Consider the following 22938-nt stretch of genomic DNA (forward strand, 5'->3'; position numbering starts at 1 on the left):
TTGGGCCGAGTGGGCTGTCAACTGGGCTGGAAACAAAGAACCGAACGAAACGGATCTAATCTTGGACCGTAGGTCTCTGGGCTGCGAGTTTGAAGCTTGGTCATCAAATTTTCGATTGTTCGAATCCAAGATCAAAAGAAAACGCCAGCTCCAAGAAAGAAAATCCCTCGCGGTCTTCATCTCTCCGTTCCGCTGTTGACCTGATTTTCGAATTCGACTTTATTGATCTTTGATCGGTTGCCCTCAGCAAAGTCTTCATTAAGCAAGCCCATCTACATTAGATGATCCAGGAGTTCTCAAAAGTGATGGATTCTCTATTCTCCATCAACCCTCAACTATTTTTTTTATTTACCATAAAACGTAACATTAACAAGTACAAAAAGAGAAGTATCCGTCAACGCATTCTATTGGGTGCGTTCCTGCCACTGTAGGATCAATCGGCTGTCGCCCACCAGGTTCCTGCCACTGTAGGATCAATCGGCTGTCGCCCACCAGACTGCTTCATCTTGGCTCCATCTGCTGCGTCTAAGTGTTAAAAACACAGACAGCAAACGAGAAAGAAAGGGAGAGCTGCATCTCAAATAATAACGGAATCTTGCATCATCAGCAAATTATTACCTTAAAATACATGACGTGTTCATATACAGGATTATACATGCACTGGTGGACTGCAACACAAAATTACTCGGCTCATGTCTCTCCTATAGAATAATGATTAATGTTTGAGCTCCCAGACTACTCTTAGCGTAAAAAGGAGAAATTATTAACAAATACATCCAGAAATGTCTTGCAAGATGGGAGTGATATTTACATAGCAAAGGTCACCCTTTTCGCTCCAAAGAAATCAGGCTCGTCGTCATCAGGTTCTGAAAGATGTACAAAGGAGCAGTCTCCGTTAAACATTCTAACAGCTATCCATAATGACGCAATCTAGTATCATGATTACAAGCTATGAAATGTCTTGCACTTTCATTATTTGAGGATAATAGAAGAAGCAACTTGGAAGAAATTATATACCTTTGAATCTTTGATAGAGTAAATAAGACACCACAGAAATCAGTCAATTCAGCTTTAATTTCAACGAGCAGCACAACAATGTTTTAAATATCAGCGGATAAACCGATATTATCGGCGATTTGCCGGTTTTGGGGGCCTTCCGCTATGATAAGTTCAATTCTAAATCGGTTATCGTTTTTTATTATTTATTGTCGATAGTGCGGCGATAAAGTGAGTTATCGGCCGATATTGTCAGCCCAAAAATCATTCAATTCTAAATCGGTTATCGTTTTTTAATGTTTATTGCCGATAGTGCGGCGATAAAGTGAGTTATCGGCTGATATTGTCAGCCCAAAAATCGGAACTATCGGCCTTTGGTTTGAGTTTTGATTTTGAGCAACGGACACCTATCCAATGCACTTTAAACCCGACCCGAGTTTCTACCATTAGTTAGTAATCCTAAACATAATTATTTACATTGTGGTATGTTTTATATTTCAAGTTAGATTACATTTTAGATTATTATATTATGTATATCACCATCCAGTAATGTCACTCCGATATATACTACTTATCCCTGACATATCCCCGATATCCGCTATCCAATATGAATTTTGACCCCGATAACCGATATTTAAAACCTTGTCCGATATGGATTACTATCTCATTTTTCTTCTTCTTTTGGGCAACTAGCCTGACCAAATCAAATGTTTTATGGCCAATACATCGGCTGAAACTTTGTTCGACCCAACCTGACCCGACCCAGCCAAACCCACCCAATCCAAGCTGAGCAAACCATAACCAAACCAAATCTATGACAATAAAGCAACCTAATACATCAGTAGAGGTACATTACAACACTTGCTTTGTACGGAATTTGTAACGACAACAACAACAAAGCCTCTATCCCCAAGTGTTTGGGATCGACTATATGAATTATATTCTTCCATTCCATCCTATTATGAGACATCTCCTCTACTAAGCTAACCATAACCATATCCTTCTTAATTATTGTAATTATAGTACGAAATCTGTACTTTCCACAAATTTAACTCGAGAAAGAAAAGAAAATAAACCACATTTACAATGTATAGCCTACGATAGTAACACATTGGATTATATGAAAATGTATCGTATTACACTGTAGCATAAATGTACAGAAGGGCAGAAAATATCTTCATGAAACAAAATTAAAAGATACCTGATTGGCATTCTGAAAGCCATAAGTCAATTTTCTCAATGATCTTCTGTCTCACTTTCGCTAATGCTTCAACAGATGTACAGTTTTCCCCATTACCTATGTAATTTCCAAGCATAAAATATCAAAATCTGAAGCAAATAACCCATTCTTCCAACCTTAGTAATATGATTTAACATGCAGAAAGCACTCAATGAGTATTTTCTACAACTTGTTCAGGCAGAAGCCAATTCATAGAATAAACAAATATAGATGATAAAGCACTGAAATAGAATGCTTCTAATCTACAATGTTCCCTTGAAATGTAGAAAATGTTCTCTAGAGTGCAGGACTAGTATAAGCATAAAAGAGAAACCGAGCTTACCTTCAATGTTTAAAGGAGATTGGGGACATCCCCTCAAATCGCTACCATGTCCACAATTATGGCAATCAACAATATAAGAAGGCACTGGCCATTTTCAAGAAAATTTTGTCAGGGAAAGTAATCAACAGTGAATTAAGAATTTTAAGCACCAATTTAAAACCCAAGTTATGTTTCATATGGCAAAGAAAATCTAGAAGATTAGGGGAAAATGTATGTAAACATGCAATAATGGAAGGAAAACAATGTAGCAATAACTTGACTTCAGCAGAAACATCATGAATAATATGAAGGTTTTCAAGCTTGTCATGCGTCTTTCCTGTGGAACAGCTCTGAAAAGTCAAAAGTTGTAGGTATCTTCAATAGCTTTCCAACGCATCTTAAATCACCTCATTCCGAAGTCGTACGTGAAAGTTATAACCAAAATACCGAAGACTATTTTCCCAGTCTGACTAGGTTTACTGTTTCGGGTTTGAGCTATTTTGATTCGGGTTTGTAGTTATAAATATATATGTTTACACACGAAAACAAATCTTTTCATCAGTATTCCAAACCCTAACAGCCCCTCTTCCTCTCTCTCTCAAACACTAATCATAATTTGTGAGATTTGGGAGAATTCTTGAGGCGTTTGTCGAGAGGATGGCAGGATTTTGCGACTTTGGTGAAGAGGGATCTTGCACGCACGTGTTCAGGAATTCAACACGACAAGGCAAGATCATCTTACTCCAAACCTTTCCCTGTAGTTAATTCAAAATTTAATATGTTTAATTGATGAATCTCATGTTTAAGCTTAACTCGATGTTTTAAAATCTTAGTTTATGATGTTAATGTTTAAACCAATGTGAAAATCTATAGTTTTAGTTGATGTCTATATTAGTTTGATGATCATGATCATTAGGGTTGTATTTAATTTCGTTTTTAACTTGTTAATCATGTTTAAATCATGTTTAAACCCTAGTTTTATAATTATTTGAGTTTTTTTGCTAATTAAAAAGATCTAAACCCTAGGTTGATGATACCTAAGTGATGTGAGCATGTTTAAACGAATTTATCTCTGTTCAATGTTTAGAATTTATCATGTTTCCTTAACCATATTTATAAATTAGGTTATTTAAGAAATTTTGATTAATTAGGATGTTTAACCCTAATTAGTTTATTTCAAGTGGTTATATCATGATGAGTTAAATCCTGTTAAGTAATTATGAAAGATTTAATCTTGGTAATATGCCTCATGTTGATAAAAATAAATTTTTAAATAAAGTACAAAATACAAAACATCAGAAACCTGAACTTATGTTTTCCTCTTGTCTGTCGAACAAGACTAGCCAGTCGACCGGTGAGGCCCTGAGCGTGCACATTATGTGCATGGTTGCTTTTGGTCGACCAACGCCCTAAGGGCGGTCGACCCACATGTGTTCTCTTTTGTTTGAAGTGTTATTTTTTACACCTTTTGTTTTCAAACGTGGGGTTCGAAGCGCACGATGATACACATACAATCATAAGTATAAACATATAGTGTCGTAGCACACACATGAGTATCCCGAAGAGGAGTAATATAGTTATTGTTTCAATTACACAAGAGATATGAATTATTTAAACATTATATACTTGTATAGATATCGTTGATGAGCACCGCTCAGTACTACTTGGGATAGTGCGTCGATATATTATTAGTACAGTCCATTGAGTCGGGTTTTAGGATGCTTGATCTAGTAGTCCGTCTCGCACGTAGATGCGATGAGGCTTGTGAGCCATATACCTAGGATGCTTGATTTGGTAGTTCGTCCCGCACGTTGATGCAATGAAACTAATGAGCCGTGTACACTTTTAGGATGCCGATTTGGTAATCCGTCCCGCATGATAATGCGATGAATTATAAACTTTTCTAGGATTTGCATTGTGATAATTATTTGACAGCTTGAGTCTTGATGGACACCATTTATGAACATGACTCATCGCTGAGTTACATATGACCGAGGTACTTTACTCTTATAAGTACGCGGGATTATATACAGTTGTTTACATTATCTTCCAAATGATAGTGGAAGATATTTTTGATCCGATATTGTGATGATTTTACTTTCTTATATTGTTATCCTTTATTCTTAGTTGGGATTGATGATTAGCGATTCACAATTTGAGACATATGGTATATACATGAGAGTTTCCTTATTTAGATTATTTCGCTCAACGTATCAGTCTCGTGTTGTGAGATTCTAATTATTGATTCTATTTAGATTGTTTATTCTTAGTCCGGTATTAATATTTAGTTATCTACAATTTGAGACATATGATATATACATGAGGGCTTTCTTGTTTAAATTATTTCGCTTGACGTACTACATCTTGTGTTGTAGGTTTCTAAATATTAATTCTATTTAGATACATGATAAATGATCTAGGCAGACTATGCTTAATAGATAGAGCCTCCATCATATCTAATAGCTCTTCCCTTGAGGACGGATGGAGATGATCTTGCTGTAGCGCTCTGACGCTCTTATTTTCTCTTTTTATTTTTTAATTCCTTTCAGACAGCAGCTCAGAGTTCCGGAGAGCCGCAGGATGACGGACTTCCAGCATAATCGTCGTCACATATTTTTAGTAGACGAGCCTCCACCATAGTTGATATTTATCTCTAATATTTAGAGTTTTGTATTTCATCTTGTAAAGGTTGTGTGCCTTAGTTTATTTTCAGTTGACTCATATTGAGTTTGTATTTCATCTTGTAAAGGTTGTGTGCCTTAGTTTATTTTCAGTTGACTCATATTGAGATACTTCACATTTATTTCAAGGTTGTGTGCCTTAGTTTATTTTCAGTTGACTCATATTGAGATACTTCACATTTATTTCAGACTTCACTTGTATTCAGTTTATTCAGTTGAGACATAATTATATATATTAGTCTATTAGATATCTCTTTCTACATCATGTCTATTGTATTTATTTTCCTTATTTTGTCTGTTTTGTACCTGTACTTTTATTTGATTTCACTAGAGAGATATTACTGTTACATGTACTTGTATTTGATTCCACTAGAGAGATATTATTATGATGGTGAAACGTGTTGTTGCACAGTGTGGGTGAATGGCAGGTTTGACATATCTGGATTCACCTTATACTGCAGCCATGTGTGAAAACAGGGGTGTCGCATTAAGATTCGGGAATATGCTTACGCCCAAGGGTGCTTTCAAACATGCACCCCCATACCCCCACCCCCCAAAAAAAACTTTGACTAGTCAAAATTGAAAATTATAAATCTTCCATCCACAAATATCACTTTATATTTTAAAATGGCAATATAATCCTTAGGTCACTAGTCACTACAAAGAAAAGGAGAGAGGTTGTTTTCACTCCAAAACCCTAAATTACAAATTTCTGGTGTCCATCTCAATCTTCCTAATTATACATCAACTGACACCTAGTTCATACACCACCAATTAATAAACATAATCATTTCTCTAGTTATTGGCTGCGGAACATGAAATAAACCGAATGGAGGGAAAGTATTAATTAACAATTCAACATTTGCCACATCTACTCTTCTATACTTATAGGAGTATCCAAAGAATAACCGTTTATACTACAGTGAATGCTACAGTTAATTACTGTAGTATAAATAGTAAATCTGACCTGGCTCTCCACTCGGAGTCACTACTCATGCTACAATAACTTACTGTAGCATAACGGTAAATCAGATCTAAGCCTCTATACTTGAAGCTACTATTTATTCTAAAGTAGTTTACTGTTTTATAAACAGTAAAAAATAAATGTATTGAAACATGGATTCTCCTTCAAACATAAGAGGAGTAAATATGATTTATAAATCAAATGTATTAAAACTTAGATCATTCTTTAAGTATATAGGAGTAAATATATTAATATTTAAACGTACAACAATTAAATCAAATATATTAATATTTAGAGAAAGGCAAGTTCAAAATGTGGTGCTAAAAAAACAGGGGCCGTGCTTTGCACGGGGTGCACACTAGTCTCTTTATAATAGCGAAATACAGAAAGCATATTCAAAACTCAATCTAATAAATAAACAACAGATTACTAATAGAACAGTTCTCGAAGGGAGTAAAAGACGTACTGTCAGGAGAAGATTGCTGCTTGGAAGCATGGCGCCATGGGTCTTGTGAACCATTAGTGAAGATTATCCTGGAACCTGAATATTCAAATGGATGTTTTAAAAGGAGAAGAAAACTCAGGATTAAATTGTAAATGGTCTTCCATACCATACGTCTAAATGTAGAATATCCACAGATTTGAGGAAAACTTTAAATTTATAAACAAATGTGTGTGACCATAAGCGCTGGATATCCAGATCTAGGAGACTATATCAGTTAGTAAAGGAATGTTCAGCATGACACTAACAGCATAGTGAGAGAAAAAATTTAAATTGAATTTCCTAAAAGGATATTTCTTTTCAGGCAGAATGAGATAAGTACAGAACTAAATTTTGTTCCATAAAAGCAATCATCTAGGAATGGGATACAACCACTTTTATCCAGGACCAAAAATCAAACAGTGAAAGAAACAACTGAGCCTACTCTCAAATAAAGAGAGAAGCCTGAGGAAAAATTGATTTTATCTTACGAATTGAATTTGGAGAAATGAAAAGGTTAAAGTATGAAAAGAAAGTATCATGGCAGGATGAACCTTCAAGTAATGATTACAAATAAAGCATATTAATGTCTTGTCCGAATGTTCACATCACAATATTGAACACTCCAATAAAGTAAACAACCATATCAATGTGTATGAATATCACTATGATTTGGTTTTGATCACGAGCTCTGATCATTGTTTGGGCTTATCTATTTACTAGGATTTAAGAGTGGGTCTGACTCTAAACCTCCCTTGTAAATGTGTGTAATAGGAACCGGAGAACCAATGTAGCTACCTAGAAAGGCAATCAAGATTATTTTGTTAATTAAATCATTAATTATCTGGGATTCCCAATCCTGATTAGTTAAAAAAAGTCAAAATTTTAGAACCCACCAAGTTTTGATTGTTGTTGCCGAGTTGAATGAAAATGGGTCGGTTTTGGTAAATAAATTCTAACCTAGTCGATTTTGGTAAATAAATTTCAAAAATAGTTGGTTCTAAAAAAAAATCCTATTTTCTTATGCCATGCCTATATGTATAACATAGGATATCTCATCAATACAAGAAATATGTGGTAACTGAAGTAGAAAGGATATAGAATAATCAATAAATCCAGAAAATGAATAAAAAATGTGCCAACCAGCAATTTGGGTGCCTCCATAGTATATGTTTGTCATAAACACGTTGGGGTACACTCCCTCTCCAAAAACATTTTTACACAGATCCAAATGGTACCTGTAACATATTAAAAGGAAACCATAAAAAACATTAAGGCTTGAAATATCAACAAGATATATCACAAAAAAACAATGACTCAATATTATTGCCTTTGTGCCTCACATTTGCTCAAGTCATCAAAAGTTAAGGAGCAGATGGAATTAAGGTTTAGTATTGAAATAAGTAGAAATATGAGTGATCAATTGTTGGGATCAAATACCTGATAGATTATCCTTTTGGGTCAAAATGACTGTGAAATATTATTAATACCTTGTAGGTACAAGCTCTGCTTGCAACAACAAATTGTTATAAAAGCCCAAAATTAGGACTTGGGCCATTTTTAGCACAGGTTGAACAAATAGGTGTATGTTAGCAGCTCCTTGATGTTTTACTTCAAACCAAGTTAGAACATAACATATATGCAATCCTGAGGGCGCACTACAAAGGTGGTTGCGGATTAGGGCCTGAAGATGAAGCTATTTAGAACAAAGTTATCTTCAATGGTAAAGGGGTTTCAGACATGAGATGAAGAATAAAATTATATCATGAATTGTCAAATACAGAGGTAAAGTAATCTAAGGGAATGATAAGGCATTTAGGGCTCCTTGCATAGAAGCCAAGATGAAGACTGTTGCATTAGCATCCCGCATCCTGTTAAAAATATCCAAATTAGAAAGGTGGATGGAGCTAACGTTTAGTCCCAAATAGGAAATGAGATGGAACAATGAGAGCTTAATGCGATTGAGATCCAAGACCTAATAGTTTACCTTTAAAGCCAATGTAGGTCACAATTTATTATTATACTGGTTGGTACGTTCTCTAATTGCCACAACTATTATGTGCGTGCAACATTCCATCACTATTTGATTGCTGAAACCTGAGCTTCATTCGTACCACAATTATGCTGTAGAATATTTTCCATTTCATATGGTTAAATCAAGTATCGTCTTTCAAATGTCTCGCTGAAACAGATTAAGCAAATCTCATAATAATAAAATAGTTACACGCGCAGCCGCTTACTTGAGTTGGAAACTACTAATCAGTTTAAGTCGGATATGAGGTTGATACCATAACCCTTTTATCAAACAGGGGGCAACTAAAGCCTGCATTGTTGAGCCAGAGATGCTCATCCAGTTTGTCAACTCCTACATTTTTTTTGAGGTCATTATAGATCGCCTTCTGCAAACAACATTGTATGTCCGCGAAATGTTCATTTAAGCCAATTTTTTAAATTTCGTTAATATTTCTTCTAATTATTATCTGCTGGTACATCTATTGCCCCCATTTCCAAGTTGCTATATTTCATTTACAAGCTTATAGCCTCAGCCATTTTACATCCATCAAATCCATGCTGATTTTCCTAGGCATGCTAACCCACCCGCGTTCATTTACATGGTACCGAAGGTATTTGTACAACACGCCGCGTTGGAATAATGTTTTAGCAAAATCATAGCATCAGATTAGCATCTCATAAATGCATCATTCTGAGGTCCCCAACATGTACTATTTGGTATTCATTTTGAACTGTCTATATAAACACACAATAGTGACACGATACATGGTATGTAGCGGGTCCTGGTAAGAATTCAGGTACGCAATTCGCCAGTTAGGAAATTTAGATTTGATGGGAGGTAGCTTGCTTAGGTATGCAAGTTCTATCAGTCGTACGTTGTAAAATATTTTTGGGTGTGCTTACCATTTTTCAAAGTGTATAGTAGAAACTAGAAAACTAATTATGCATTTTAATATTTTTTCATACAAAATACGTAAATACTTGTTTTATATGGAGTTCAGTTTTTGTTTTGTTTTTGTTTTGTTTTTGTTTTTCACATGGTTCATGTTGTGATCATGGTTTCCTTTCACATTTTATTAACATGGATATTTAGTTATAGTAAAACTATTGACTCATATATTCAATTGTGCACCTCCCTTTACTCAATTACACACATTTCATTGCATATTGTGCATGTACACTTAAAGGGACTTCGCACCCAAATACTTGCAAGTGGTATGCCAAATTTGGGGAACCAATTTGTGTATCTGAAAGAATTGGTTCGTAAATGTACCAGGAATACGTTAGTAGGAATTGTACACAAGTCAGTGTTCAGGGAATCGCGCAACTATGAACCACACAAACAAAGGTAACAAGAGACTTCGACTCTTTCAGTTTCAGAAATGCCCCGGAAGCAATCCTTTCCCTTTCGTTTCCAACAATATGCCACGTAAATTAAAACTTCCACTCCATGGAAGTTGATCTACATCAATTAGGTTTCTAAAAGTAAAAAAGATCAAACAATCATGAGTTGTCATACTTGTGTCTCGAGCAGCCAGAAAATAAATGGAGAAGATAGCAAGCGCCTAGGATATTCAAATCCCCATAAAATTGTGAGACAAGGGTTTTAGGGTTTTGGCGTTCAAGTTTATGAAAGGGTTTAGACTGTATACCCCCAAACTATAGAAATATTGACTTCCTACATTCCAAAATTCGTTGATAGACTAGATGAATAAGATTCACAGTGATTTGCTTTTTCAGCTCCTAAGTGCTCTAAACTAACAAGATAAACTTAAAGGAGGGGTGCTTTTTTCAGACTGGGATAAACTTAAAGGAGGGGTGCTTTTTTCAGACTGGGATTCTTGAGGAACACAGGTGATAGAACAGAAGTCAATGATACTCCCGATTGACAATTATCATTGTCAGTCATGAACTCATAGTATTAGATTACAGAATTCTTGTGCAACAAAAGAACAATCCCACAAAAACCATGAAAAATGAAATTCATATAAATGAAATGATACCTCGTATCAATCTTTGAAGAGCGGACACTGTCATTTTTTGGTGCCACTTGGAAATATGCAACCTCAGTGCAAACTTGGAACCACCATAATCGATCACCTTAAATATCAACATATAGCCACAAGATGTTAAAGGCGCGACATGATTGCAAAAATATTTATGTAATGACCTACAACTTGTAATCCAATCTTGTCTATCAAAGGAAATTACTATAAAAAGTTCAAGCAACACATTACCATCCTCTTTACCTACAGATGTGTTCTTCAAGTGCTGCTGGTCATAAGATTGAACAGATACACCAAAGCTTCCAAGATAGTAATTTCTCACATAGTCAGCATATGCTTCCTGCATGAGTATAACAAATCTGGCCTAAGTATAATATCTGAAAAGTGTCTGCACGTGAAAGAAACTAGAATATATCTTTTAAAGTACATAAGATTATGACATAATAATTTATTTACATAGATACAAGACAAACCCTACTTGGAACTTTTTTTGGGCACCTAAACATTTGGATTTAAACATCAGCAAACTCTTTATCCAACTATGGAAGTAGGTCTGCCACATGATTACATTTCATGTGCCAGTATCTTATAAGTTAATATTTTATGTTTTACTATGGTCATAGTTATTGGCTAAGACATCCATCAGTAACTAGGACATAAATTTATGAGCTTTCACACATCGAAAAGATGCAATATGTACATATACACAGAATAGCACCTGAAGTTCGGACAGTGGAACCATATTTTTAGGATCACTAGTACAATCTTAAAGAACATCATGTTAAACATGGGTAATGTTCCTTATAAAGAAGTCATCAATTCAAGGGGCTTGAATCTGGGAAGGTACCATCAGGATTCCAAAGATATTTTGATGGTCTCTGCACCACAAATACCTAGGGTTGTCATACTAGAGAATTTAATAACTGCATATAAAATAAGAATATAAGATGCAATCTTGATACTAACAACAACAGCAACAAAGCCATATCCGACATTTTGGGGTTGGCTACACGAATCATATTCTTCAATTCAGGTATCCGAAAATGCAAGCTTGGCAATCACAGAAAAGATTAATGTTTACAAGAAAGTCTGAATACAAAATACGAGGCTGCATACAAAACAGGAGGGAAACCATGCAGAAACAATGTCATGTTCTGATATAATCCATCAAATATGCAAGAAAAACAAAGAAGCGACAAAGAAGAAAGGTGCCAAATATACATGCTAGGTAATTTCCAAGGAAGCAAAAGAAAAAATATATATGATTATACATTGGTGTGAAAAATGACAAAGATCATGTCAGAGAAGTTATTGGAGCAGGAAAAAATGTACACCGACTATTGACCAGTTTCCAGTGCAGTCTGGAGCCCAGAGAGCATTAGGTTGTTAACTTGCATATGGATTCTGGACACGAGTAAATATCAGTTGATCCGACAGGGACAGTGATTTCAGCCCAAACTAATTATAGGCTTGGCTACAGGTTCAGATTGTTTTGAGTTTCGCTAACATATCAAATGATCATGGGGCCAAACTGAAGTATATAAAAGAATACTTTCAGCCTACAACCAGTGAGGAGTGATCTCCAAAAGGGAGGCACCACAAGGTTGAAGGAGACAGAGAAGGAAAGGGAGTCCCCACAAGATCGAAGGAGCTTCTTACACAGAAATGATAGGCAAGGTTTTTCTTTGGCAGACAAAGGTTATGGGTTTCTCCCTTTATATGAAGCGAAAGGACAAGCTCTTGTACTTTACTATTTTAATAGACTAATAGTGGATCTTGTTTACAAGCCATGCCTATGTTTCTTTACAGCTTGCTACAGTAATATAAAGCATAAAACAGCACTTTCATAAGGAAGCACTAGCTGATGCTTCAAATCACGTGAAGCCGGGGCGATCAAAGCAAAAACAGGTAATTTTCAGGCAAGATTTCGATGTGCAACTTCGAAGGGTCACATTTTTTGGGTCACATTTTTTATCTCGCTTCATAGAATCCTTTATATAATATGTTCTCAGGAAGCTCTAGAAATGATCTACACCTTTAATGGCTTTGCCGTTCCAAATCAGATAGGAAGTCAAAGAATTCGTCCTTAGGCTCAAACTGTGCGCTCAACACTTCTAGTTTTTATTTTTGCGTGTTTGCTCTTCATTTTTCAGGAGGCTAGTTTCGTAATTTTGCAATTGTTTTTACACCCTATATAAGGATTCGGATTTTATGTTTAGAATTGTTGTGATTATTATATTTTTCTGGAGATTTTCTATACCTAGTGTTTTTAGGGTTTCTGTGCCGACTTGCTCGTACAAGAATGAGTTATTTTAAATGCTTCTGCCACATTACACTCACACTTTATATTACTTAAGTTTTCTGGGATCAGCTTCTAGTGGAAAATCCTTGCCCCTTTCTTGATTTGTAGACTACAAAACCTGCATCTCTATTTATCAAGAAGTTTTAAAAACCATGTAAGGAACTTCTGCCTTTCAGGCCTTGCTAACAGGAGTTTTATTTTACCAGGTTCCAGTATATCTTTAGGTAGTAGACTGGACAATAACCTTAGGGTGTGTTTGGGAACTTGGATTTGGGCCTGGATTTAAAATTCAGAGTATTTCAAATCCAAATATCTAATTTGGGTTCTGATTTAAACCTAGATTTTAAATCAACTGATTTTACAAAGAGGAATTTGAAAGCCCAAAACAAGTGATTTCAAATTCCACCCCAACCCTTGTCATTTATCAAATCCCGACCCGATCCTCTCTTTCTTTTCAAGTCGCGATCCCCCTCTCTCTGGTTTCGATCTCTCTCCCCCCCCAACCCCCAAATCTACTTCTGATCAGCATCATGAACGGAGACAGCGAGTTTCCCTTCAAACTGCGTCATCTTGTCACTGAAGAAAGCTCGAGGAGCTGCTGCAAGAGATCAACAAGATCCACAAGAAGCTGCAATCTGGTGAGAGATCAGAGATTTGCTTCATATTTTGTGTTCTGTTTAAAATCAAATTTTGTGCTAGTTTATGTACTTAAAAGTACAAATTTTGCGATCAATTAACCTTGAATTAATGTAATTAATGTTAACGTTGAATTTTAAGCTCGATGGTTGCAAGCAAGTAAAATTACACTATAGAATCAAATAGCTAACTGTAACTCTTTGGTATGTACTTTATCTGCGTTCATAAATCAGCAAACTTCAAAGTTGCCACGTGAGACTAACTATTATCCTTTTAGACGGTCACGACCAGCTAAAGTTAAAGTTCCATTAAAGAGCGATTTTATTCAAGTCAAGGAATATTTTTGGTTTTGTTCTAGATGAAAGAGAATAACTGGACTACCTCAATGTTTGAACGTCCAGTTCCTTTCTCCCACTTATGAGTCATCGCATGAATGCATTAATTTGCACGATGATATACGTAGATCGAATGTTTGTACCATGATACTGACATATATGATTGACCTTAGTCGTGGACAATGCTAGTGAAGTCTAGCAATAAGAGTAAGACTTGTAATTAATACTGATTGAAAATCAAGAAAAGAATGAAATAACTTGAGGACACGGAAATGAAATAACATATGTACTTTATGTACGCAGATTCCAATCAGTTTCGTTAAGGCTCATTTTTGTTAAGGTTCATTGCTGTTTTGTTAAGGCTCATTTCGTTAAGGCTCATTGCTCATTGTTGTTTGTTACTTGAAGTTACAACATATGTTTCGTTAAGGCTCATTGCTGATTTGTCTTGAATTTATGGATGCTCATAAGATTCGTTTTGCATACTTTCGTAGAGTTCAAATTCCATAATCAGTTTTTGGAATAGTGTATGTATACATAATCGATTCGTCTTTGGTGTGGTTGACCACGAGTTGGACTTAGTATTGAGTTTAATGTTTTATTTCTGCATTATTATTTGATACTCTTCAATTGAAAGTTCCATGAATTTTATTATATCAATCTACTATTTGGTTTGAAGTCTTTGCAAGGGCTCTAGTCTATTGATGTCAGGTTGGAAATTAATCATAAAAATGCAGCAGAAGTTTTCAATGCATGAGTAGCAGTCTAAAAATGTTTATTTCATATTAATGGGTCACCAAATGTTGAAAATGTCCATGAGTTGTACTCCAAAGAGATACAGCAGTTCTAATTTATATACTATTTTGTTTTATCTTCAATCTCCAAAGAGATAATCTAATGCATCAGCAATCTGTTAATATATATGAAGCTACAAATTTACTGTTAACTATTCTTGTTTAGCCTTTTTCTGATCCGGTGACTTAAAAACTTACAAAGATTCGACTTCTATTTAGTCATCATATGACTGTATTGGTCAGTTCTTACTGCAATTAATGTATTTTTCTGCGATCATGTGTTTCGTGTTTTAAGCTATTATCATGTGTTATCTGTGATCATGTGTTTCGTGTTTTAAGCTATTATCATGTGTTATCTGTGATCATGTGTTTCGTGTTGTAATTTGGGGTTGAGAAATTCGATCTGGCGGACGAAAACTTTGATCCTCACAGGCATCACGCCTTTTTCCATATACCTAACGCTTCAAAACCCACAAGCACTGTTGCCGCTGTCCTCAAGGTATATTCATTTTAATTGAATTCTAGCTTGTTTCTTAAATAGACCTTTCATTATATTTCAGTGATTGAGTCTCATCAATGTTGTTTTTTATTCAGCCTGGATATATGCTCTATGATCGCGTTCTTCGTCCTGCTGATCGAAGTAAGTTCTTTTGTTGAGTTGAGAAACTTTTATGTGGTTTGATAGTGTAGTTCTTGTTTTTTTTTCTTCCCCCATATTTATTAAGGTGTAAAAAAGGTAATGTTATGTTTACTAGTATTGAAGCACACCTCGTTTCATGTTGATAATATAAGAAATTAGTGACTGTAGGATGTTGCGATGGCGGAATGCGGATGGTTGATTTTGATAGCAAGTACTACTAGCGTTTAGCTTACATGCCGATGGTTGAGGGTAACTTGATGCTTCCATTTCTGTTATCTTGATTGAATGGGAGGTTTACGGCACCTTGATAAAGCTTGAACTAGTTTTTGCTCCTCCTCAATGTCATGTCCTTTGGAGATTGTTTTTGTTCGAGACACGTACGGTCATATATGAAGTGTTTTATCTGTTTGCTGGGGCCTTGCAAAGTATCATGTTTGGGTTGTTGTTTCTACAATGAACTGCAATTGAGTAGTTAAGAGGCTGTGGGATTAGCTGACAGCTGCTTGTGAGACTAAAATTTTCATTTGTTCCTATTTCAAATTATTGACCTGCTCATTTTCTTTGTAGGTTTTGGGCTCATATCGTGATGGCATATGAATTACTCTTTTGTTGTTGCGGATAGGGTTTATCATACAAGCACTTCTGAATCCTCAGCTGCAATTTCTTTACATCAAGGATACTTCTCTTCTCACATGTTATTCAGTTTGTAACTATTTGTATTTTTTTCTTATTAACATTTCTCTTGGTATATTAAAGACCAAATTGACTATGTAATTGTCAGTTGTACCTGCATTTGAGAAGATAATGGAATTGTTACTTATTTGCTCTGATATCAACTTATTCTCACTTTAAATATGTATGAAATATGAAACAAGCCTCAAGTGTTTTCCAGCCTGGATATCTGTGAAATATGCAATGGTAATGTATTATTTAGATTTTTTTTTGTAAGATACTTGATATGTTTGTAGAGTTTTCTTCATTTTCATTTTGTTGAAACTCTTGCAAGTTATGGTGGGCAATGAATTTGAAAACTTAGCAAAATGTAGCTACCATCGTCAAAATTACCTAAATTTGTGTTTTTTGGTTACTATTTTACACATCTCTATTGCATTTGATGTAAACAAGATGGGTTAAGAGAATAAATTTTTATCAATTTTAAATTCAAATTCATGTATAACAAAGTACCCAAACACTAGATTTTGAAATCAAAGATTTCAAATCCTTTCATTTAATAAAGATATCCAAACAAAAGATTTCTTAAATCATGGATTTCAAATCCTAAATTTAAAATCCCTCGATTTTAAATCAACTTCCCAAATCCAAATCAAAGTTCCCAAACGCAGCCTTAGAGAAGAAACTTAATCCATGCAAAATGTGAATTTCTAAAGATTTTGGTTTTCAGCACTTGAAATAAATGTATTTCCTGGTGTGAAGAAGTCAAAAGCGACGAAACCAACCCCCCCAACCCAACCCAAAAAAAAACCCACCCCACCCCAACCCCGTGAGAACCTTTGCACTTGGGTTTGGTACGATGAACTGTTGGCAACCCACTGGCTGAATTCCTGTTTGTGCCTAAAGCTAAATACTCGTCTAAATGCAGATAAAAAAAAGGATGAATATACTTAGGGAATCCTGTTGATATGCAGAGAACTAAGTTGCGGTAAGAATTGCTCAAACTTAGCTGAACAAGATGAGAAAGTAGCTTACCACTAGGTCCTGGCCGGTCTTCTTGGCATCAACAAGTGGGGAGCACAGAACATCCGGATGTCCATACTGAAACTGCGCTTAGAAACAACAAAACATCAAGCTTCTACAAGCTTGGCAGACTTTATTGACATGTAGAAAAATTAAACATACCGCTTCAGCTGCAGCATCAGCCAGCAAGTATAAGAAGTCCGCATCATTCTCAAGCTGCAATGAAGAAAAAGAACATAATGCCATAATCTATTAAGTGTGAAAGAACATAATGCCATAATCTATTTAGTGTGAAAGAACATAATGCCATAATCTATTTAGTGTTTACAGTAATATCATCATACTAAATGATTATTCTCATTCTAGAGATAGAATCATCGCAATAACGGCAAAAAAATAAAAATAGAAAAAGTTACAGAGTTTGTATTCTGAATTAAAAATATTCATGCCCAAAAGAAAAATAACGCATTGAAGGTACATATAGTTCTGTCAGAACTCTTAAGGTCAACCTATGCAACATCCTCATCCAAATACATGGATGAGGATGTTGCAAAGTTACGCCAGCAAAAAGGACTATGAAGATTTGAAAATTATGAGAATAAGACTTTGAAGGAACATATGCGGCCATGGGAACTCCATATGTCAATCTGTGCAACATCCTCATCCAAATATCTCAGAACAAACAAGCTGTAGATAGCCATATCAAATTATCTTTGCAAGGAAAAAATCTACAACTTCAGGAATAACTAGGGTAGAGAGAACTATTGAAGTTCGAGAACACATAAAATTAGATTAAGACAAGTATTTAACTGAGCAGAACATTTCACATATTATGTTGAATAAAAGTCAAGAAGAAAGATAGAATAAGTTGATTGATGGCTCTATCCACCAACTTTTTATCCATTAAATTTGCTTTGAGATTCGTGTTGGCATGTGTTGTGCCTTGATTTGTATCAACCATTCTGACACGAATCTCAAAGCAAATCTAATGGATAAAAAAGTTGGGGAACAAAAGCTTCTATCAACTTAAGTTTACAAGAGCTTTACTCTAAAAGTCAAATAAAACTAATATAATAACAAATAGGATATCAAGTTTTGTACTAATTTCGGATTGGTTAGAAACAACTAAGAAGGATATGATAACTTAATAGAGGACCTAGCCCATAATAGAAATGTATGGGAGATTAGGATTCATGTAGCCGACCCCAAAAGTTTGGGATACGGCTTTGTTATTGTTTGTAATGTATTATGAAATAATGTGTTTAACCAAATTATAATAATACTATTAATATATATATATATATTATTGAAGAAAAAGTGAAACAGATTGAAGAAATTATTCAGAAGAATAATACTATTCTCGAAAACACTATGACTCAAGAAATTCAAAAAAAATCTTATGCTGAAAATAGCAAAAATGATAAAAAGGAAATATACACAAGCTTCAGATTCAAAAATACCAGAAATACAACAGAAATGTTTAGAACATTTGAAAAAACAATTCTTTGAAGCTTTTGATACAAGTGATACTAAAAGCATCAGCTCTACTAGAGAAGATATAACTCTTCAAGATGCACAAGATCCAGAAGAAGATATTGATACAATGTGGGATGCTGCAATGGGAGTCTTAAATGACATTAATTCCTCTAATATTAAAGAAAAAGGAATTGCTTAAAGATAATTTTGAGTTGAACCTCGAGGAGCCGCTCAAAAGTCACTTTCAAAAAGATACTTTTAAAAACAGCTTTCCAAAAAGAGATTCCTCAACTTTTATAAAGAAGATACTGTGTACTTTTATAAAGTAACTTTTCAAAAAGGAAGATGCAACGTCTCGAAAATTTTCGATGTTTCTGAAGAATCTTTGAAAGGTTATAAATATATATAATGTAAGATCTCAATTTAGCCAAATAATTTTGAGCCTAACATGACTCTGATACCAAAACAAAACCAGGATTCAAAAATATAAATACTTACAATTTTAAGTGCCCGAGCCGTATAATAACTTCTTCTTTATTGATCTCCACAATATTTTACAAAGTACACACTTATTTTACAGAGTACGCACACTTATCTTACAAGCTTTCTCTAGGTTTTTTTCTAAGGCTTCTCTTATTTTTTCTTCCTCTTCTGAACTCTACCCTTTCTTCTCTACCTTCACATATTTATAACATTCCAAATATTCTTCAGAAACGTTGAAAATTTTCGAGACGTAGCATCTTCCTTTTTGAAAAGTTACTTTATAAAAGTACATAGTATCTTCTTTATAAAAGTGGAGGAATCTCTTTTTGAAAAGCTGCTTTTTATAAAGCTGCTTTTAAAAGTATCGTTTTAAAAGTGCTTTTAAGCGGCTCCCCGAGGCTCAACTCAAAATTATCTTTAAGCAATTCTTTTTTCTTTAAGGGGCTGTTTGGTTGGTTTCCTAAAAATCAAGAAAAGTACAACGGTACATGAAAATCAATAAAATATTATGACTCCTAGCATTATTCTTTTTAGCACTGATGCCCTTATAAAAGGCTTAAGAGGGGCTACTAGCATTATTCTTTTTAGCAATTATTCTCCATGAATTTGGTTACATAGGAGTATGACTCCTTTCTGATATATTAGTACCTCTCCCTCTCCCTAAAAAGGAGGGACTACTCCGTCTCATGGGAACCCTGTAAAAAATTCAACTCTTTGTTCTAATTTTAATTTTTTATAATATTCTTCTTTCTAGTTTATCTGTTCTTTTTTTGAAAATGTTTTAAAAAACCATGTTCTAAAATTTTTATGTTTTTCTTGCTGAAATTCCTGATTCAGAAATTTCCTTATTATACTATTTTTTTCAAAATTCATTATTTCATTCTAAAACTTATTTCTGAATTTGAGGGAGAATTTCTCTCTTTATATAATGCATGTGGAATATTATTATCTGAAATATTTAATCCTTTTACTTCACTGGTTCGGTGCTATAAGATCCTGATCTAGAAATAGAATTTCTAGAAGAACTAGCTACATCAGATAATCTGATTGTTATAGAGGGATTAAATGTAATTCAACTTCTTTGTCTACTGTTTGAATAATTTGTACAACATCTTGATTAACTATTGGTAAATGCTGTATAGCATTGGGTATTACCCAATTATCTGAGAAGTTAATTTCATCCTATTTAATTTGTCTATTGACAGCAATATTAGAAGATAAAATATTTGTTTCAACCGGAACACTTTTCCTGGTTTTGAATGGACCTTAGCTTTAGGGGCTAAGGTATTTAATATTTTATAATGTATTCTATAAATTATTGTAATAGTTTTTTATCCTGATATAAAATTATATCCATGTGTTTTGATGGGCTTATTGCCTCTAAAATATTTGGATCGGTTAATGATAAACTTAAATTTGGATAAACATTAAAATATACTGGTAGTTTCCATAATACTCATTAATGATTGGGTCCAATTTAAGCATCTAGCATCTCTTAAACATACTAATAAAGTTGCATTTAATCCTTGTAATGTCAAGGGTCTGAAAGCTATTTGTATTAATCCGATATGAATGTATTTATACTTGTCCATATAAGGTTCAATATCAATTGGTCCAAGTAATTGGATAGTTTGTTCTTCCCTATCAACTGTAGTAGTTCTTTCTAGGGTTTTAATATTAATTAATGACTTATAATCAAAAAAATCCAATTTTATGTCTCTATTAGGGACATCAGGGATTGTCCATTTATTTAATGCTTCTAACTCAGAAGGATATTCAGTCAATTGTGCATTTTTAACTTTTTTACCAGTATAACTGGTCTTTCTTACAGAAGAACTTTCTACTATGTCTGGCATAAATTTTTTACTTACAGTTTTATTTATTCGAAAATTTATTAATAAGGATGTAATCTTGCTATTTTTCTTTCTTTTTTGTTAAAACAAAACTTAATTAAGTAGTTTGCACGTTTATCAATGTCTTACACTACCTGTACCCGCCATCTCGGCTATCTAAGGGATTTACACTGCGTGACTTTGGTGACGTCCCACAAACACTAAATTAAGCATTGTAAGTAAAGCAAAGAAACAACATATAACAAGATTACATACTTATTAACAAACTTTTAAATAAATAAACTGTAAGATCTCAATTTAGCCAAATAATTTTGAGCCAAACATGGCTCTGATACCAAAACAAAAGCAGGATTCAAAAATATAAATACTTACAATTTTAAGTGCCCAAGTTGTATAATAACTTCTTCTTCTTTTTAACCTTTCTATCTGTACTGTGTGTTTATTATATATAGTGTATATTTAATGGTAGGCATAAAGTCATTGTAATGTTATATAGTATATATATATATATATATTATGATTTTATACTTGTTTATTTTTATATATATATTATACTATATATATTATAGGGAGAGGGTTCTAATTAAAAACCTCCTTGCTAAAAACTAAAAACTTCTTCATCCATCTGCGATCTTATATGGAATCCAATGGGCTCGGGATTCAGGTCAAACCAATCAAGCAGGACACATGGCATGTTAATTACCTCAACGTAGTGAAGTCGAGATTCAGCGTACCTCAGTGAAGTCCAGATTCATTGCAGTGAATCCAGATTCACTGCAGTGAATCCAGATTCACTTCAGTGAATCCAGATTCACTGCAGTGAATCAGATTACACTGTTTTCATATAGATTTATATGCATGGTGTTTAATGAGATATTAATGCATGTTGTCTGTTGACTGTTGTTGGACTGAATCCTATAACCACTTGGGATAGAAGGAGGTTTTTAGTTTTCAGGCTAAGGGAAGGTTTTTATTATGAACCTCTCCCTTGTGGTTATATATATAGGTATATATTATTATTATATTTTATACTATATATATATCTGCTATAGTTTATGAGTATGTATGATATAGTCATCATAGGTAAAAGCTTATGTCAACTTAAAGGTGGATAGGACTATGAGTCATCCACCAAATTGTGTTTCTTTATCCGATTGATATTGCAGTTGGGGATCTTGGATGATAGATATAAGAATCTTTTTAAGATTTTGTATCATCTTCTTGATAGCACATATTCTTGAGACAAGATGAGTGGATAAAAGTTTGGGTTGGACATGCTCATATCCACTATTAAGGTGGATAGGAGTTTATTGTTTACTTATCATATATAGTATTATTTATTATATTTTATAGCTATGTATTTATAGTATATTATGTATTATTCATATTTATTATAACATTGCTACTCTCTTTTGGTTTTGTGGAAGTGTTTGGGTGTTAAAAAAATTAAATTATCTAATCCGGTTAAAGCAGAATTACATAAGTTAAGACCATACATGAAATATTTTTTAACCAACACCCATGTGTAAATATTACAATTGGTATCGAGATTCAAGATATGTGTGAGATTCTCTTTGATTTTTATGCAAACAATATCTATTTAAATAATAATAGTATAAATTAAACTTTGTGATCTAATAAAACATACAATATAAGTAATTGCTTTAAAATAATCTAATCTAATTTAATACGAAGAAAATAGATAAAAATGATGTGAAAATTGTTGCAATTTCATAATTCATAATTTTTAAAAATATAATCTAATCTAATCTAATAAGAAGAAAATAACAAAATCACATATATGTTGAAGGAGATAAAAGTGCTATGAAAATTATTGTAATTTCTAATCTGAAAAAATCAAACATACAATATAATTAATTGCTTTAAAGTAATCTTATCTAATCTAATATAATAAGAAGAAAATGGATGAAAGTGCTGTAAATTTTTTTGATATTTCTTGATATGAAAAAAAAAATCAAATATACAATATAATTAATTGCTTTAAAATTATCTAATCTAATCTAATAAGAAGATGTGACACA

General features: G+C 33.8%; 1 protein-coding gene across 2 annotated transcripts in view; it reads right to left on the bottom strand.

Moving 5' to 3' along the window:
* LOC109839671 (probable serine protease EDA2) overlaps positions 596 to 22938 on the bottom strand; it is a 30741-nt gene continuing 8398 nt past the window's right edge. The window contains exons 6-14 of one of the 2 annotated variants that reach the window (XM_020408188.1): positions 17247 to 17300; positions 17097 to 17168; positions 10926 to 11022; positions 10680 to 10776; positions 7807 to 7901; positions 6649 to 6723; positions 2559 to 2642; positions 2198 to 2293; positions 596 to 866 (exon numbers count right to left, since the gene is read on the bottom strand). In XM_020408188.1, the coding sequence (XP_020263777.1) occupies positions 808 to 866; positions 2198 to 2293; positions 2559 to 2642; positions 6649 to 6723; positions 7807 to 7901; positions 10680 to 10776; positions 10926 to 11022; positions 17097 to 17168; positions 17247 to 17300 (729 nt within the window). In that variant the 3' untranslated portion in view covers positions 596 to 807. Of the gene's footprint in view, positions 867 to 2197; positions 2294 to 2558; positions 2643 to 6648; positions 6724 to 7806; positions 7902 to 10679; positions 10777 to 10913; positions 11023 to 17096; positions 17169 to 17246; positions 17301 to 22938 lie in introns of both variants that reach the window. The other variant, XM_020408187.1, reaches the window with a different exon arrangement.

This window comes from Asparagus officinalis, chromosome 4, assembly GCF_001876935.1.
Source record: "Asparagus officinalis chromosome 4, Aspof.V1, whole genome shotgun sequence".
NCBI classification, from domain to species: Eukaryota; Viridiplantae; Streptophyta; class Magnoliopsida; order Asparagales; family Asparagaceae; genus Asparagus; species Asparagus officinalis.